The sequence below is a fragment of the Prunus persica genome, chromosome G1 (genome assembly GCF_000346465.2).
Source record: "Prunus persica cultivar Lovell chromosome G1, Prunus_persica_NCBIv2, whole genome shotgun sequence".
In the NCBI taxonomy this organism is placed as follows: Eukaryota; Viridiplantae; Streptophyta; class Magnoliopsida; order Rosales; family Rosaceae; genus Prunus; species Prunus persica.
Genome location: NC_034009.1, coordinates 41,330,767 through 41,349,900, shown reverse-complemented (window position 1 = coordinate 41,349,900; position 19,134 = coordinate 41,330,767). Strand labels below are relative to the sequence as shown.

The window sequence follows — 19,134 nt, the reverse complement described above, 5'->3', positions numbered from 1 at the left end:
CCAATCCTTAAACATAAAATACGTATTGGAGAATCTCTCTCTCTCTCTCTCTCTCTCTCTCTCTATATATATATATATATATATATATAAATTCTCGGTTTCCTATAAAAGCAATGGAAACAAAGTCCTGATGAGTTTTTAGTTTTGTGGAGGTTCATGATGGTTTTATAGCTTTACATGTGTTTGTAGCTCTAACTTAGTATTATTACCTTGTCCAGTGAGTGGTCTCATTCATAGATTGATTGAAAAATGTTCAAATAAATGCACTTAAATAAAGAATAAAATAATGTCCCTAGATGGTATCAGTAATCCTGCATTATTTCTTACACATGCATCTGATATTATTCACCAATTAAGGCTTAGTTTAGTTGAGTTGACTTGCATCCTTTACTGTGTGTATATTCTTCAGTTTCTTCAAATTTGATTTCATTATCACTCTTGAAGTGAATTTCCATGTAATTATGTTTTTATGGACAGTTGTTTTCTCATGACACATTCCAGGATGACTCTCCTTTGGTTAGAAGATTATTTCTTGATAAAGCACACAAATTACTGAAGGAGCATGCTATACCTAGCAGATATGCATGTGCTTTTGCAATGGCCACCTCAGATTGCCTCAAGGATCTGCAAGATGATGTATGCTAAATATGATTTATCTATGCAATTATTTATGTAGACTTATATCAAGTAATGTTTGCTAATACCATTCAATTTAGTCGTTAAAATATATGGCAGAGTTTGTCAAGGATTACAGTAGAGAAGCTCAACTGCATCAAATCTCTGGAGTGCAAGAAGGATTAATCACTGATTTTCCAGCATACATAGTGGTATTCTTGATCCATCTTCTTGCTCATGATACAAGCTTCCCACCTATGGACTCTCTAGATGAAGAAACATATGCTCGGTTTTGCAGGTATGAAGATCCATTTGACTTAATCACATTGCAGATTTCCTAGTACTGGATATGAATGAGTTATGGTGACACTTTGGATTATGTCTCTTTGCAGTCCATTGTTTGTTTTACTACAGGCTTTAATAAATGCTAGTAATGCTGATGGTGCCCTGGATAATGTCAAGGATTCTGTCTTGTATTTGATCTGCATTTTCCGTGCAATTAAGAGATCTGAGGATGTTATAGATGTTGAAAGAACTCCTGTAAGAATTTTCCCTCAGAGAATAGCTTTCCCCCTCTTTCACTTTATGTTTACATTTTATGTTTATGGAAAGGAGGTTTTTCTTACAATGCAGAAGCTGCACGTTCTAGCAGACATTGGACACTCTTTTGTGACATTAACAAATCATAATGGCCTCTCCGCATCACATGCTCCTGGGCAAATTTTGTTACCATCATCCTTATACAAAGTGAGTATTGCTAATAAAAGTGTGAGCTGTTTTGGAAGAAAATTTCAAAATTATTTTCTCTATCTTTTGGCTGAAAGAAAATTTAATGTTCTATTTAAATGTTCCACATCTTTTTACATTTTTATTATTTGTTGTCTGCAGTCTAATTCAAGATGCCTTACTCAGTCATGTTTTGACGAGCACTTTGTCAAAAGAGTAATTCAGATATTTAAATCTAATATCTCTTTGGTATGTATCTGTACTGTTCATTTACTGTTGAAATTTATGTGGCCCCAGGATTGTCTAAATTTTTCTTTATATTTTTGTCTCGACGGAAAATCTTTGTTTACCTTCCAGCCTGCTAGTACACTTCCTAAACGCGGGCGTAAGTGTCAAGAGGATAGAACACAAGCTGATGTTGTCAAAGACAACAAACTTATCTTAGCATCTTGCAAGATAGTTAATTTGTCCAAAGATGGGAGAGCTGAAGCCCAAAAACCTGAGAAAGAAGGCAACAGTACAGGAGGACGTAGGAGAAAACGAGCTCTCTCTCCAAGTGCTCCTGGATCAGTTGCATTCCATGATTGTTCTAATAACGATTACCCAAGTGGTGTATCTAAAAAATCTGAAACTAGTCTGGAAAAAGAAATACTTTCATCTTGTGATTCTGTAGCTACAATATCTTCTCTAGGTGGATCAAATGTCTCAATCCAGAATTTCAAAAGCAATACCATTGATGTGGAGCATTCCAATCACCCCAGGGCGAAGCTGAAGGGCCCTTGCAGCCTGAAAGTAAGAATAAGCTCTCCCGTTCAATGCACTTGAAATTGTATTTCATATTTAACACTTCTGTATGAATTTTGTAGGAAATTAGTAAAAAGGCCGAGGCATTGGTTGGGCAACGGATCAAATTTTTGTCTCCAGTAGATAAATGGTGAGCATTTTTCCAATGAAAGAGATGATTTTTCAACATTGTTGTAGCCCTTCTTTATAACAGTATTTGATTTTTCTTTTCCAGTTTTTATTCAGGTACAGTGGATGGTTATAATTCTCAAAACAACACACACAAGGTGAATAAATATGACTAGTTTCAAAAATAACAATTTCTGTAGTTCAGCAACTACGTGGAATTTTTTTAGAGAATAAAATACATCCTTCCTAACCTGTTACTATTATTTTTGGCATGTGAGTATTGCACATCCATTGTCACTTTTTCATCGTGCTTAATTTCCCATCCTATTGGCAGATCACGTGTGATAGTAGTGGGGATGTTCAATTGGTATGCTTGGCAAGTGAGAGCTGGGAAACTATAAGTGATGACTCACTGGAGGAAAAGGTAAGGGTGAAATAATGCTTATTAGCTTGCAAATGTGAACTTCAGTTTAACATTTACAAACTTTTTTAAATTTAAAAAAAAAAAAAAAAAAAACTGGTTGTACTGTTGAAAGCTTAAGTGGACTTCGATAAAAAATTTCAATTTCACCTCCATGTAATTCAGTTTTAGTCATAAACTGATCATTCATAAAAAGTTTTTATATTTAATTGACTCAGCATTCATTAAAATTTTCAGTGCATGCTTGAAGCCTGGAACCACCCAGGAGTATAAACACAATTTGACAACATTAAACTAGCATGAAAGTTGTTGTGCCTTTTTGGGTGTGCAGTGTTTGCTTGTGAAGTCTGAAAGTTGCACCCTGAATTCTTTGCACTGTTCCAATGATCTTGTGGCTAACTCTGTAGTTTTGGATGCAGCAGAAACAAAAGGTGGGGAGGAAAGCCTCTGTGGACACCTCAGCATCAGAAATTACTGATATGAATGAGGCTGCTGTAAGGCTTGCAATATTTTTTCCTTCTTATTATTTCACTTTGCTCTTATATTTTAAGGAACCAAGTGGAATAATTTCCTAGGAGCTAACGTTGTCTGTTTAGATAATATAACTCCCAAGTCTGATTTTTTGTGATAAATGTTAAAATCGTACTTTTTTTCTTTATAATGTTTTGGTACAATAAATTCCAAGTGAATTATGTTTGAATTTTTCTTATCCCCTATAAAGAATCGTATTTTCTTCCCCTATTTTTGAAACTCTTACAAGCTATAATCTTCATTTAAATGGCTTCCATAATTCTTCGAATAAGTGTTCCTCTGCTTTTATTGGTAAATAAACCACTTTCCTTTTCTCTCGTCATATTTAATAAACATTGCTACCCAAACAAAGCTTATAGAGCACAGTATTCAAGCGTTGGATTTGATTCCCCACACTTCGATTAATCAAACATCTACGAAGATGGAAATTCCAAATTTTGCTTAGCAAACTGTCAGCCAAAGAAAATATCGTCCCCTGTATGTGTGTGTTTATTGACATATCCCTGGTTATGTATAACACTAATTTCTGTTTGCTTATTTCAGGTTCCCAGAAGAACTCGAAGACAAAAGAAACTTAATTAGCTGTGATAGTATTTTATTTTGAATTAGGTCATTGCACTTCAGTTCGTGAAACTAGCAACATCTCTAACTTAAAATTAAGACAAGTTGAGAGGTCGAACAGGCAGATCACTCCAAGGAATCTTTGGTGCCTTCAGTGTGGCAGAAAGTTCCAACAGGTCGTCCCAGAGTTTGCACCCTTTGCCTTCTGTAAGTAATCACTTTAGATGTCAATGTTGTATATATTCTTCACAAGCGAGCAACCCCAGACAGGTTGTGTGCACATATAGATATATATATATATATATATATATATATATTGATCTACGAGTTCTCTTGCAAATGAAATTTTGTATTATGTAGAAATTAGTATGAGTTCTTCTAATGCTAATTGAGAGGCAAGTATATATATATAATCAGAACACATATTATGAGGGTCATTGTTTACGTTACGTACCGGTTTTCTTTATGTACGTATTTGTCATTGTAGTAGTTAGTTTGCTCTTTTCTTTAATCAGAAAGCCAGATTTTTCTTTAGATCTATGCAGTGAACTCAATAACCGATGGAACCGTAAACCTGACTGACTCTCCTAACTTGAACCGAAGTAGTTGTTCTGAGTTTTATTGTATATAGTTAGAGAATGAACGTATAATTTAATCGTTTAGTGATTAGTGACTCTATTCAGATTAGGATGATACGTCTGCATGTATAATTTAGACAATGTTTATGCCCCCTAATAAGTGTCCTTATTGTTTCAGGTTTCAATTTGGTGAGCTCAATAGTTTTGAAGCTCAGTTCATTTTATTTTAATTTTGCAAGACATAACTTGAAAATCATACAAAGCCGAAGCCCTTTTTATTGTGACATTATATATAGCCGTTGATTATTCGATGATCGCATGCATGAAACACCCAGATTTGGCCACTTGGAGCATATATCCATAACTAAGCAGCAACCTTGTAGTCAGTCATCCGCATATAGAAGCCATGTTTCTTGTAGTTATTATACATCCTCAAATTCAGCCACTTCCCTGCCTTGTATTCGGGGTACTTGGCCGGGCTTTGTTCATCAACCAACTCATCCAACGGCTTCATGGTTACATCATGAGAAGGGTGAAAAAATATAGGGATGGAATACCTTTCTGTTTCTGCATTCACCTCGGCCCGATGCTCGACACTTTCGTAAAGGTCATTGCTCCATACCTGCCAAAAAGGTCCAACCAGTCTCCACCGAGTTAAAAGATAGTCGTATCCACACAAAGTCGTAATTGTTTGTATAATACCTGAAGAACATCGCCAACATTGATGACAAAGGAATCCGGGACAGGCTTGACACGAACCCATGCTCCGTCTGATTTTCGAAGCACGTCGAGGCCTTCGACATCTTCTTGAGCGAGGACCGTTAGAGCACTAGGGTCCTTGTGTCCACCGGTGCCAAGAACAAGTTCCGGTTTGGGACATGGAGGGTAGTAATTGAGTCGGGCAAAGCTTGCTTGATTCTCAAAGTACCCATGCAGCCTCTCCGGGGGTAAGCCTAAGCTGAGGCTGACAAGTTCCAACAAATTGAAGAATAGCTTCTCACATGCTCGACCGTATTCTTCGCATGTCTCCCTGATCTCAACAAACCACAAAATCTGAATTAGTTTTTATACAAGAATTATATATGTATCATGAACTGTGATATTTTGTCGTGACAATTACATGTCAAACTATGGATGGATCCAGAAATTTTCCTTTCAAAAAGCTAAAAAATTTCTATACAAAGTAGATCCATAAATTTTTTTATATTAAAAAAACCCTTAATTTATTCAAACTAACAATAACTAACCAAAATTAAACCTCCTTGGCAACAAACAAAAAAAAAACCTCAACAACTAATCAAGAAAAACATCAATATTTATCCCATAAAAATAAAACGATAAATTATCATTCATATATAATTCACTGAGAAAACAACATTACAAACCACATATTAAATCAATCCACCATATTTTTATTAACTATATTAACCAATCCACAAAAACAAAAACCTTATATTAAAATGCACAAAGATTCAACTCCTAAAGTAACAAACTTTAAACCTATCAATCTACTAAGAAATATTATAAACATTGCAGGACAGTCGGCGATGTAATTTATCTCGGTTACAACTACATCGATGTATTAAAAATATTGAAAAAAATAAAAGCAAGACAAAAATAAATTATAAAATTGAATGAGCTAAAATTATGTAATAAATAAAAATACATGAAAAGGAAAAAAATGTAAAATAAAAAGTAAACACAAAGTAAAGAGCAAAAGGAAAAAACTGAAATGAAAAAGAAGAGAAAAAGCAAGATTGGGAAAGAGAAAAAAAAATTGAAAACATAATAGCATATTGCGTTTGAAATGTCCAATGTATTGGGGATTGTGGGCTTTATCGGGTAGCAAGCTCCATTGCTTGCTGTTGCCCCTGTTTATTTTAATATGTTTATAAAAAAAAAAAAATTAAAAACTTAAATGAAACGGTGTCGTTTCTCCATGAATCAAAAGACGAAAAAAAGGAAGCGCTCTGCGTGCAATGCTTGCTTGCTGCGCTGAAGTTGAAGTTGCTGCAACCCTTTGAGGCATTTCCTCGAACAGATGGCTGGGCCCCATGAATCAAAAGACGAAAAAAAGGAAGCGCTCTGCGTGCAATGCTTGCTTGCTGCGCTGAAGTTGAAGTTGCTGCAACCCTTTGAGGCATTTCCTCGAAGATCCAGCCATTGCAGGGGTCAATTTTTCTTCCTCTAGTGGCGGATTCCGGAGTTGCAGGGGTCAATTGACCACCCTTGCTCCTCTGTGGATCCGTCCCTGTGTCAGACTGTCTATGAATTATACATCATCGTTAGTGTACTTTTACCTGAACTCGGGTAGGTTCTCGGGCCATGGAGTGAACCACGGAACAATTTCAGGGTCATCAAGTTCATGGGAAGCCGGCATTAGCATCCCATCATTAACATAAAAATCATAAACCTCTTTCCAATCCTTAAAGTCTTTGCTATGCTCATCGTTATGAAACCCTGCAGTGTTATGGTCCTCTCTGCTCACTTTCTTCTTCTCCTCCACCGGCAATGCGAAAAATTTCCGTGCCACCTCCATGATTCTTCTCCGGATGCCCAAAGGCACGCCATGGTTGATCACACTGAAGAACCCCCAAGTCCTGCAAGCCTCACCTATCTTAGCAGCAAGGTCTTCCACTGCCTTATTGGGATCAGCTGATAACCCTTCCCTGTTGGTTATTGGAGAGAGATCGATCAATGGGATTCCTTCACCTTCAGTGATGACGTGTTTGGGCCTGTGTTCTTCTGAAAGGATGTATGATGGGTTGACTTCTCCCATGGTATATGTTGATGGTTTATAGCTTTGGATCGTTAAGCATTGGTGCCATGGCACGTGTATATATAGTTGCATAGGGGGAATGGGGGCTTCATTTGCTTGCAATGTGGCCCTATATTTGAATGTATTTCCTTTCTATACCATATATTTTATTGTGATTTTTAATTATGGCATAGCGTTGGGTTTGTGTCATCAGGGTTTAATTAATCGTGAGACTCGTACTAGTATAGTATTTGATTAAATGCATGGATGACATGGTGGTACAAATTTTTTCATGCATGCTGACTCATCTTTTTTACTTTAAAAAAAAAAAAATCCATAAAGACAAAATATAAGCTCTCTTAAAATCAGACACCAAAAACACAGAAAATCATCCCAATTTAGGTGGTAAACCGTGTGATGTTATTGTCATTTTGTTATACCACATTAACATGTTCACCTAATAAAAGGAAAAAGGTAATGGATGGAGGAGTTTTCGATAATAATCTATATAATTACTTCTCTGAGGGTAGAGTAAGTAATATTAAAGAATTCAGCTTAGTGAGCTAAACACGATCAAATGATAATACGATTCGAACTCAATTACTTGAGAATAATGTTAAGTTTCATCCATACACTCAGATGATAATTGATTCAAACTCAATACAAAATTAGTCATAATGTTGTTTACCCTTTTGATATTAGATCTCTTAACTTAATTACGTTGTTAACTATCTTTTTAGCTACTTTCATTTAATATTACTTCATTTACTTAAGTTTACAATGTAAATAAGGAAGTACCCCCCACTTGGATTCAAATAAAAATACTAGAAAATCAAATTCTCACCAAATCAAAATATGAAAAATCAGTTTTAGTGCAAAATACGATTTAGGCTAAAAATGATGACTCATTAAATCAATATATACTTCATACTAAAATCCCATAAAATCAAATTTTCTTATTTGATGTGTAACGAATAAAAGCCGCCAAAAATTATCTTGAGAAAATAATTTTCCGAAAAATCATTTTTCATACTTAGTCAATATTACACTTCAGTCAAAAAATTTCGAGGTCTGCTAGTGGTCACCGTGCTACATAGCAAGCACATACGTCAGCTAAATAGTTTAATGGATCCACTTAAATTTCCTGGCAATGGTTATGATGTAGAAAAGGGAGAAGAAACAAAAAGTTGGTGTAGCAATAATTGTCCGTTTCTTAACAATTTTGGTTTTATTTGACTGAAAAGTAAAAACCAAGACCAAGACTAAAAACTAAAGAGCCTGCAATCGCAATCACATTCACAAATTTCCAATTCAGTAGTACTTTTATACACGATTAGTTTAATTGTCTACAATTTCCCGGAAAAAGACTTAAAACAGTTTTTTTAATAGGAAAATTGCGAGATTCTCGGGATATTTTTGAAAAAGTAGCTCCGTGAAATCCGTAAAGCAAGATCGGCTTTGAAAATAATACTTGAAAACGCCGAAAGTGCCGATAGGCATTATTAGAGGCCACGTGAAGTTTTGGACTCTGGGAAAGAAAAAGATAATATGGGGATTCGAGAAGATATTGGGATCCTGGAAATGTTGCCACATTTTCGTCTATAGATATTGCCTTTGTAAAACTTGATTAGAGCAATTGCGTTCAACTCAACTTCCTTCATTTTCTGAAACTTTAGTTTTTGTAAGACTTTCTTCAAAACCTTCTTAAAATGGCTTCCTCTTCTTCCTGCCCAAATTATTTCAATTTAAATGATGCTCCCACAACTACCAATGATGCCCAAGTTTGGCGTCCATCCTTTGTATCCCAAAATCGTCATCTCACAGTTAATGATTCTGTGATGATGAATGATGCTACTGCTGTCATAGTAGCTAGGAATTTCATTACTCCAATGGATGAAATGTTGTTGACAGGGAGATCTGAGGAAGAGGCTATTGATGACTCAATGGCTTTTAGCATTCAGAGTGCTGCTTCTGTTTCTAACATGGCTGATCGTTTGCGTGCCAGAGCAAACGAGGTTGAGAGGCTAACAACTGAAAATTCGTCTCTTCAAAGAATGCTTCATGAGTCTCAACAGGAGGTTGGGAAACTTAAAGGAGAGAATAATTCTTTGTTGAAACTGGTGAGTTCGTACTCCGTTGATACACTGAGAAGGCTAGACATGTTGTAGGTCTCCAATGAAAGAATTTTGGGAGACCACGAGAAGCTCATGGCTAAGCTTAAGAGGCGTCGTCCTCTTCCTTCAGAGGCTTCCAGAACATAATGTAATTTTATAGATTTTACAGGGCCTGCACCTTCATTGCAGGTGGAAAAAATCTATCTGTTATATGCTCCTTTCCTATTGCACACATTCTTAAACTTACACCTGTGGTTTTTACGTCTTTTCAAAATGACGGTTTGGAACCTTGTGCCTTATAGGTTCAAATAACCACATTGTCTCTCCCAAATTTCATATTTTATCGCATGGTAACCCGGAACTTTTGGCCTGGGCACAAACTCAGAATTTATTTGCCCTTTTCAAATGGACATGAAATATGAATTGAGTAAAAGTCATGATAATATCGCAATATAGTAGTGAAGAACATTAACTACTATATACCCACAACTTCAAGTTCAGGATCTCTCATATATTTGGATCCATGGGCTTCCGGCCCAGATATAACAAAACATGTGGGGAGCCTCAATTCATTATTTGAGGTTTATATTAATATTATCCATTTCGCGGTGTATTCTTAACAACCGGAATTCACAAAATATATTTCTTCCTTGAGGTGTCGATTATAACAAAATCGAACTTTATTAAATTTATCATCTTCTTATGCCAAAGAAATATGTGGCATACCACAATTTGCAATAATACCTCAAGGGTTGTCCATTTAATTGTTGGAACTTCAGGTTCTCAACAATGTTAAATTTTGAACTTCAGGCCAAAGCCACATATTCTCATGGTATGGACATTTTTACAATTTTCTGTACATATTTCGGGACTTCAAACCCTTACATAATTGTCCATATTTTGAGGAACTTCTGGCATCTCATTTAATTGCTCATCCATGAGTTTAAGGAACTGCAGGTTCCCTTTTGTATATAGTGACGGTTTACCCAAAATAGTTAATATGCATACGTCACTATTCATGTGAATAGTACTATTCATCAAGTCATGAATACGTATCTATTCATCTGCCAGTACAGTTATCATCCATGTGTACGGCACCATGAACCAATACGGTACTGTTACATCATTAAGGAACTCTAGGTCCTTATTTACATGTCAGGGATCAAGGACCCTTAAGTCCTATCACATGTTTACAAATACAGTACCGGAGAGACTGCCAGCTCTCATATTAATATCATCATCAAGGATCTTCAAGTCCTGATGTAATTGTATGATGAGGATCAAGGAACTTCTGGTCCTGATCTGCATACTGTAAAAACTTATCATACAGCACAATTAATCCATAAAATAAATTGCTGATAAATAAATTACTGGTATGGACGATAAACCCGCACCATACTTTAAATAAATGTAAATGTGCGGTAAAATAAATTCATAAATTAAATTGCTTGCTGTATGGGCGTTAATCCCGCACCATACCTTAAATAAATTAAATAGCTTGCTGTATGGAAGTTAATCCCGCACCATACCTTAAATAAAATTAAATGTGCGGTAAAGTAAACGTGCTTGTATGGGCACTAATTCTGCTCCATACATTTAAATAAAAGCAAAGGCGTGGACGATAAACCCGCACCACCCTTTAAATATTGCCGTATGGGTAATAAACCTACACCATACCATAAATAAAATAGATAAGCAAAGGCGTGGACGATAAACCCGCACCACCCTTTAAATATTGTCGTATGGGTAATAAACCTACACCATACCATAAATAAAATAAATGTGGGAATAAAATCACCACTAAAAATATAAGAAAGTGAAAATTACTGTAGGAAGCTTTTCCAAACCCCCTTTTTTTTTTCTTCGTTGGAATCTTATCAACAACATGATTCATTAGTTTGAAAGCTAGACAAATTATGTTGGCTTTTCTTCTTTTCTCTTGCAAACTTCACTAGCTTTGGATGTTAGTATGAGTATTAAATTGTGTGGAGAAATAATAAAATAATAGAAAAAGTAAGAGGCAGGGAGCTTATCCTTCCAGTTGGTTTGCTCGTATATCTCTCTAGCAGACCACAGCTCCTCCACTACTTTTCTTCTTTACATCAACATAATGGTTAGTAGTATAAATAATAGTGCAGCACAAAAATTATACCTGAGAGCTTCTCGTGCTGATAACGTGTTATAAAATAACCTGGAATATGTGCGAATATTGAGCTGCACGTAAAGTAGATGAGACACAGTATTTAACGAGGTTCGGCTATGCCTACGTCCCCGGAAAGCAGCAGTAGTAACTTTTCACTATGTAAAATAATAGGGCTACAACTTTAGTGTTTACAATATGTGTGGCTCACTGAATTTTCTCTCTAAGAGAATTTCTCTCTGCTCTCTCTTTCCTCTTTCTTCCTTCTCTTCCTCTTGTCTCTTTCCTTTTCTCTCTTTCCTCTTTTCTCTTTCCCTTCTTTCTTTCCTCTTCTCTCTTTCCTCTTCTTTGTTTCTTTCCTCTTCTTTTTCTTTCCGTTTCCCTTTCTCTTCTGTCTTCTCTATCTTCCTTTGCAGGCAAAAGGATTGCCTATTTATAGGCATGATAAATGGCACCCGTGATGTTTCTATCCAATCATCTTCACTATTCACTATTCACCCGTGAATAAACTCATGCACCAAAGTCTACAAACAAATAGTAAGTGGGCTCCACTACTTTATACTTTACAACAACAATCTATTTTTTATCGGTTGATTAGGGAAAAAGACTTAAAATAACATATTAATATAATAAGTCCCATTCTATTAAGGGATCTTTCAAATTTTATTTGAGGGACACCTTTTAGGGTTCCTTGCGAATTTTTTTAACGATCTAAACCGTCTATTTTTCAAGTCTTCATTCATAAATCATTCTTGCAAAAACTCAGGCAAAATGAAAATCATTAAGGTATCAAATTGGGACCAACAAAATAAGACGAACATGGTGCTTCAAGAAAAGACTATAATAATGACCATATAATTGAGTAGTCAAATGGTTTTCGATTCAAGTATTTTTTTGTATAAATGATAAACTAGACGGTTCGGATAATTGAAATGCAATGCATGGTTGGCCATATAAGGATGTCCTTAAAATAAATTGAAACTCTCTGTTAATATAATCTCTCGCTGACAGCTCATATGATATATATATATATATATAATTTTATAGATAAATTTTGACACAATTTTTAAGCCATTAGATTACTCCACTTTTAATGGATAAGATTAAATTTGACATAAAAAAAAATAAAATATTTTTCTCTCTCCTCTCTCTTTCTTCCCTAACAGTTCTCTGCTAATCATTTCTAGACGAGGCAGCCGTCGCCATGGTGAACTCTCCCAAGCACACCTTACACAAGGTCACCAATACTAGAAAGGAAATGATAGCCTTATTGCCCAGCACCCAATCAAGAGGTGGCGGAGAAAAGAAGGGGAAGGGGACCTCTCTTTTCTAAGTCCACTGGTTAGGTTGTAGTTTGTGCTAAAATATGAATATGATTTGAATATCTTATGTTGTTCTTTATTCTTCTCCATAAGGAGGTATATATAGGAGTTTACATATGAAGGTTTGACAAGGAATTAGATATAGTAGAGAATTATGAAAGTATCTCCTAATTGTACAATGATTTATCACTTATATAAAAAATAAGAAAGTAAATCCCTTAATTAGTCAAGGAAGTAAATTTTCTTGATTAATTAGGAGACTCACGTCAACACTCCTTCTCAAGTTGGTGCATATATGTCACGAATGCCCAACTTGGTAAGTGAGTCATGAAATACTCTTCCACACTCACAGCATATACAATATTTGATCTTGGAGGACGTATGAAGAGTAGAAGCTTTGGATAGAAGAAGGAGTCTGGGTTGACCGCATGCTTCTGTGAGCCTGCAATAAGATGGAGAATCATATGCGTTCTTGACATCGTAGCGGAAGTAAGATGTGATATGAGAAGGTGAGGAAGGTGATGTGAGAAATTTGATGTATGAATTTGATGTAGGAATTGGATTTAAGAGGTATGTGTATAAGATTTGATGGTATGTGTTTAGGGATTTGGATAAGAGGATTTGAAGACTTTAGATTTGAGGGATTTGGATTTGGGGAAAAAAAATATGAGGAATTTGATTTAGGGTTTTGGATTTGAATATGAGAAATTTGAAGAAATTTGAGATAAGGGTTTGGATCTGAAATCTTAACAGTTTGTGTTGCTTGAAAACAAGATGATTGGGTGAAGCACCTATGATTTCTTGTGTGAGAATGGCGATCTTGTGTTACCATTCAGCCATCAGAAGAAGAAAAAGGTTCTTCTGGACGCTGGTACATTTTCATGACTCTGTATTACTACTTGTAGTTTGTCTCATGTCTGCATTGTCTTTGTAGATGTGGACATCAGTTTTGCCATACTTGCAGAGCTGAATGGAAGAACAAGAAAGCAACATGTGACTGCCCACTTTGGGATGAGCATTACATGATAAGCTTAGACAGCAACATGCTCCTGCCAATTGCAACCTGTAATTTCATCACTTACAGAATTATCACTAATTGTATGATGTTCCTAGAACTTCTAGGGTGTGCTACTTTTATGAGGTTCTTATTTCGTAATTGTTCTTTTAGACTGACTTCCGTGGGAATCATCAAAGTTCCAACTGAAAATGTTTTCTTTCAAGGTTTAACTTGCAGTAGCTAGAGTATGATGAACACTGGGTTCCCCGGATCAAAAAGAATAAATAATATGTGGATTTTTATCCAACTGAGGATAGTGTCTTTGTGGAAGTGTTTTGCTTTCTTTTTCATTTATCTATTTTTTCTAGTGAACTTCCTTTTTAATTTATTGATACCCTCAAATAACATGTCTCGAGAAATACTTACTTGCATCGGAGTGTATTTGGAAGTCCCTTGCGATGCTCTCAACCAAGATGGGATCTGCTGGGTTGTGGTTTTCAGCTTAGGCAACAATATCACAGGGGTTAAAAAAATTAAATGTGAGTGTTTGATATAGAATCTGACCACATGAAATGAAAGGAATAGAAATGAACTAGAAAACAGAGTTCACAAGGCTAAAATACAATTGTGCTACATATTATATTTGGCACGAACCACTGTATTATTTGGCAATTGTACATTTCTGTAAAGGAAGCAAACTGCAGCATTTAAGTTGAATAAATTTGGGACGATGAACCTGAACCGAAAGTGCATGATAATGTATTCAGAAATCATTCATATGCAACTTTGGAAACGTTCACACTTTTTCTTCTTCTTGTTCATAATCTCTGAGCCTATATTAAGGGGAGATGAAACTATGAAAAATCGAAAAAGTTGTTAATAATCTCTCAGCCTATATTTAGTTTTGTAGGTTTTGCAAGGCATTGCAAACATGTTTGAGTTCCCACATTGGAAGATTAGAGTTCCTTGAAAGTCTTTATAAGACTTACTCTTGGAAACAAAATAGTTTGTAGTGGCTATGCAAGTGGCCCAATTGAGTGGCTTGTGGGTATGGCCACTAGTTAAATGCCTAATTAGTTGGGTCAATAGTTAATTAATATATTTAATTAATCAAAAGATGGACCTTGGGCCTTGGAGCTCTTGGGCTCTATGATTTAAATTAAAAGAGTAGTTATCCATTACTATGATACACCTACGTACATATTTTTCAATAATACATTCGTATTCTATACATGTCTCACATTTTTAAAAAATAAAATGTGGAATAGTCATATTGTACATGTACAATACGTATTTCTAACGTTTAATACACGTATTTTTTACAAAATTTATAGTAAGACACACAAAATTCATATATTATACAAATAATTTTCACATACTATTGAATAAGAATAATACATGTTATAAAAATTATATTACAATATTATATAGTGGACGATTAATATCTATCTTGGATATGTTGAAACTAGCAAATTAATATGTATAAAATACAAACTAATGCAATTAGGAGGGTCCTTTTTTCTTAATTGTCGGCTATACTACATTTATATAAATAAAAAAAACTTATTTTTGACACGTCCCTGTAATTTAGATGAATAGTCATCTAAGTCTCCTATTTTATATGCTGTAATTTAGAGCTATGTCAGGCATGTAATTAGTCAACTTTAGGATTGTAAATATATTGCATTGTTATAATCAGAAACCCGTTAAAAAAGACCTCGTCAGAATTCGGTGGCTACAATCCAATTATAATTTTGAACTGGGTTTGAGCATTTCAATAAGGTGTAAAATTTGAAATCATCGTAGTCACCATATTTGTCAACAGCAGTGGCGGTGGCGGCTGACATGGAGAGCACAATTAAACAAACGAAACTTATGTGCACCACACTTGGGGTAGGTTAGGAGGCAAGGCAACTATATCTATTTCGCAAGAATCAGCATTAAACTTTCAAATGCTTTGCACCCATGATACTAGTTGTTTCTTGGAGAGCATCAACTATATCCCTCATGAAAGAGAAAGATCACAAAATAAATATATTGAAGGATGACCTAGCAAGAACTCGGTGGCTTCAATTCAATTAACATTGTAAATAACTCTGAAATAGACTTAATAGAACAGACGGACTAAAGGATGAGAGCTAGTTTACTACTAAGATCCCGTTTGGTTCATGGGAAAGGAGGCTTGGGATGAGAATTCAATTACTTTCCCATGTTTGGTAAGTCCAGGCTTGGGAAATGGTTGCCTAGCACATGAGAAAGTAGGGGGAGAAAGTGAAGCCCTCCTTTCAACTTGGGTTTTGTTTTCTCTCCTCATGGGAAAGTTTGGGAAAATGAACCAACATTCAATGCACAATTTTCATGACTATTTTGTCCCCATGAACAATTTAGAATTACAATGTATCATTAAATGCATTCTTTTTTTATTTGATTTAATATAGGTATAATTGGAAAATTATACAAAATTTGTTTTCTATTCCTACTTAAAACAAATGTGGGAAAGAAAACAAAGTGAAATCTCCCGGTTACTTTCTCGACATTACCAAACGTGAGAAATGAATCTTTAATTCCCATGTCATCCCATTCCTTAGGAAATGACATGGGAATTGATTTCCCCTCAAATCCATTTCGTGAACCAAACGGGGCCTAAAGGCACTGGTCTGTAGCCCAACCCAAACATCAACATTATATGGGTTCAGGGTAATCAATTTCTTATATTCATGGGTTTAGGGTAATCAATTTCTTATATTCAGAGTTTGACAAATAATTTAATTTTTATGATGTAATGTATGCTTTTATTTTTTAAAAAAATTATAAAAAAATAAGTATTAAAAAAAAAAATCATTCGATTGGGTTGGTGAAACTGAAAACCATGAATTATTTGTTCTATCCATAACTTAAGCAACGATCAAGACAGAAGTCTCAAAAACCAAGCTTGTTTACACACACACAGAGACCAACAGATAGAAGGGAGGCCTGGGTGTTGTAATCAGTCGTTTCTTGCCTCCTCTGATACCATACCAAGTAAAAGAGTCCTGACATGGGGTAAGCACATGTTGAAAATAAGGAAACAGTGAACAACCAAGAACGTATTTGTGGAATTCAAACTTCTCTTCACCATTAACTTGAATACTGAATACAATTTAAATAGCAAAATATCAAAGCAACTAAGCTAAATAATAGGATCTACTAATGCACGACTAAACCATGACATTCAGCCATTAACCATGACTCCATGACAACTTGGACTCTCCTATTAACTAGCAACTAAACAACCAAGTCCCTGAAGAAAAATAAATATTCTTTACAAAGCAGCAAAGCACCCAAGAGGCCGTAGTTGCAGGCTTGCAGCAACCACACCACCAAGTAAGAAGCATTGAATTTCCATCTATATATTATTGTCTTTAAAATTTAAATAAAATTATACCAAAACAAAACGGCATGAAATATATGTCATCGGACAGGATCCATTAATTAAAAGCGCTGAACAAGAGGGTGGTTCATTTGGGAGGCGCTAGGCGGGTCTATGCTGTGCTAGGCGGGTCAACAGGTGTCTATCTCCCAGGATTCAACTATCTATAATTCAAGGGTCCAGCACCGGATCCTTGAATTCTGGCGAACGTTGGTGTGCTTCTCTCCAATACAGTTGGTAACTTGAAAATAATATGAGATAGTTTTAAAGAAAAAGAGATCCGTCTTATGGCCTAGGACTTGTGGTTTTATAATAGAATTACACCCCTTCAAAATAACAGTTAGTATCCGTTATACCTGTTCAAATTCAAACAAAAAGATAAGTCTTTCTGGTTTGAATTTAACTTCTGCCAAAGAAATCCGAAAAATAAAAAATAATTATTTTATTTTCCAGAGACCCAAGGCCCAAGGCCCAAGTCTTGATTATTTAAATATTAATATTAATCAAGCAAGTCTTCACTACCAAGCCCATCAGCCCACCAATCCTCATTTAATTGATGTTAAGGTTTCATGCTTATAAAGCATATGGAATTTTTTGTTTTCTCCAATGTGGGACATTTGCTTTCAAACTTCCAACATATGCTTCCAGTCAAATTGTTTTTATTCAACTTTAGTACTAGAAGTTGTCTACATTGCCATAATTTAGATGGAAGTGGACCATCAAGTTGGTTGTTACCCAAACCCAGCCGTTGAATACTAGGAAGATGCTCACATATGTTGTCTGGAAGATTACCAATCAAGTCGTTTTCATATAGGGCCAAAACAATCAAAGAAGACATGTTGAAGAAACCCGCATGAACAATATCACCTTCTAGGGCATTCCACTGCACAAACAAGTCGAATGTTTGAAGTCATGAATTATGTGGAATATCAGTACTTCTTGTCTTTAGAGTGGAATATCAGTACTCATATGAATACTAATCCTAAACATGTTGGCCATAAATTAGTAGTTCTTGTCTCTTTAGAGTGATAACCGACCAATAAAGTATAAATTCTTGAGATGGTAAACAATATTTTCTGTGTATTCAAGATAGTCCTGCAAGCCTCACCTATCTTAGCAGCAAGGTCTTCCACTGCCTTATTAGGATCAGCTGATAACCCTTCCCTGTTGGTTATTGGAGAGAGATCGATCAATGGGATTCCTTCACCTTCAGTGATGACATGTTTGGGCCTGTGTTCTTCTGAAAGGATGCATGACGGGTTGACTTCTCCCATGGTATATGTTGATGGTTTATGGCTTTGGATCGTTAAGCATTGGCGCCATGGCATGAGTATATATAGTTGCATAGGGCGGATGGGGGCTTCATTTGCTTGCAATATGGCCTATATTTGAATGTATTTCCTTTCTATACCATATATTTTATTGCGATTTTTAATTATGGCATAGCGTTGGGTTTGTGTCATTAGGGTTTAATTAATCATGAGACCCGTACTAGTATAGTATTTTGATTAAATGCATGGATGACATGGTGGTACAAATTTTTTCATGCATGCTGACTCATATTTTTTACTTTTTTTAAATCCATAAAGACAAAATATAAGTTCTCTTAAAATCAGACACCAAAAACACAGAAAATCATCCCAATTTAGGTAAACCGTGTGATGTTATTGTCATTTTGTTATGCCACATCAACGTGTTGTTCACTTAATAAAAGGAAAAAGGCAATGAAGGAGTTTTCGATAATAATCTATATAATTACTTCTCTACTGGCGGAGTAAGTAATATTAAAGAATTGAGCTTAGTGATCAAATGATAAAACGATTTGAACTCAATTACTTGAGAATGAATGTTAAGTTTCATCCATACGCTCAGATGATAATCGATTCAAACTCAATACAAAATTAATCATAATATTGTTTACCCTTTCTTAAAAAATTCAAAAAAACCTAGTATAGCCGGGCTGCTATACTATACATAGACCCGCCCAGCGCCTACGCGCCACGTGTTAAAAAGGTAACGCCGGCGGCTATACTATTTTTTAAAAAACATT

The 19,134-nt window shown here is 35.4% G+C and overlaps 2 protein-coding genes across 8 annotated transcripts in view; one reads left to right on the top strand and one right to left on the bottom strand.

Moving 5' to 3' along the window:
- Positions 1 to 4,612, top strand: part of LOC18791979 (sister chromatid cohesion protein PDS5 homolog A) — a 14,055-nt gene extending 9,443 nt beyond the window's left edge. Inside the window, exons 19-30 of one of the 5 annotated variants that reach the window (XR_002271533.1) lie at positions 502 to 636; positions 717 to 913; positions 1,008 to 1,155; positions 1,249 to 1,362; positions 1,504 to 1,590; positions 1,699 to 2,133; positions 2,208 to 2,275; positions 2,360 to 2,411; positions 2,588 to 2,677; positions 3,006 to 3,168; positions 3,749 to 3,973; positions 4,523 to 4,612. Coding sequence is in view for 4 of the 5 variants with exons in the window: in XM_020563262.1 (XP_020418851.1) it covers positions 502 to 636; positions 717 to 913; positions 1,008 to 1,155; positions 1,249 to 1,362; positions 1,504 to 1,590; positions 1,699 to 2,133; positions 2,208 to 2,275; positions 2,360 to 2,411; positions 2,588 to 2,677; positions 3,006 to 3,152 (1,473 nt within the window). In the remaining variant the exon portion in view is untranslated. Of the gene's footprint in view, positions 1 to 501; positions 637 to 716; positions 914 to 1,007; positions 1,156 to 1,248; positions 1,363 to 1,503; positions 1,591 to 1,698; positions 2,134 to 2,207; positions 2,276 to 2,359; positions 2,412 to 2,587; positions 2,678 to 3,005; positions 3,169 to 3,748; positions 4,204 to 4,522 lie in introns of those variants that run through there. The other 4 variants (XM_020563262.1, XM_020563273.1, XM_020563265.1 and 1 more) reach the window with 4 other exon arrangements.
- LOC18788730 (protein DMR6-LIKE OXYGENASE 1) lies at positions 4,530 to 18,382 on the bottom strand. Of its 3 annotated transcripts, none has more exons than XM_020563289.1 (4): positions 18,188 to 18,382; positions 6,645 to 6,952; positions 5,047 to 5,374; positions 4,530 to 4,966 (listed from the first exon to the last, which is right to left on the bottom strand). In XM_020563289.1, the coding sequence occupies exons 1-4, from the start codon at positions 18,356 to 18,358 to the stop codon at positions 4,709 to 4,711; spliced, it is 1,065 nt and encodes a 354-aa protein (XP_020418878.1). In that variant the 5' UTR covers positions 18,359 to 18,382; the 3' UTR covers positions 4,530 to 4,708. The 3 variants fall into 3 exon arrangements, with proteins under 3 accessions (XP_020418878.1, XP_020418879.1, XP_007222213.2); XM_020563290.1 differs by having other exon boundaries at positions 6,645 to 6,957; positions 18,193 to 18,382; XM_007222151.2 differs by lacking the exon at positions 18,188 to 18,382 and having other exon boundaries at positions 6,645 to 7,200.

What these genes read in the sequence shown, in the direction of transcription:
- LOC18788730 (XM_007222151.2), bottom strand. Translation starts at nt 7,195, where the DNA reads ATGCAACTATATATACACGTGCCATGGCACCAATGCTTAACGATCCAA. An exon ending in GAGAACCTACCCGAGTTCAG is followed by an intron (nt 5,375 to 6,644) that starts GTAAAAGTACAC and finishes TGTTGAGATCAG; the next exon opens with GGAGACATGCGAAGAATACG. An exon ending in ATGTTGGCGATGTTCTTCAG is followed by an intron (nt 4,967 to 5,046) that starts GTATTATACAAA and finishes CCTTTTTGGCAG; the next exon opens with GTATGGAGCAATGACCTTTA.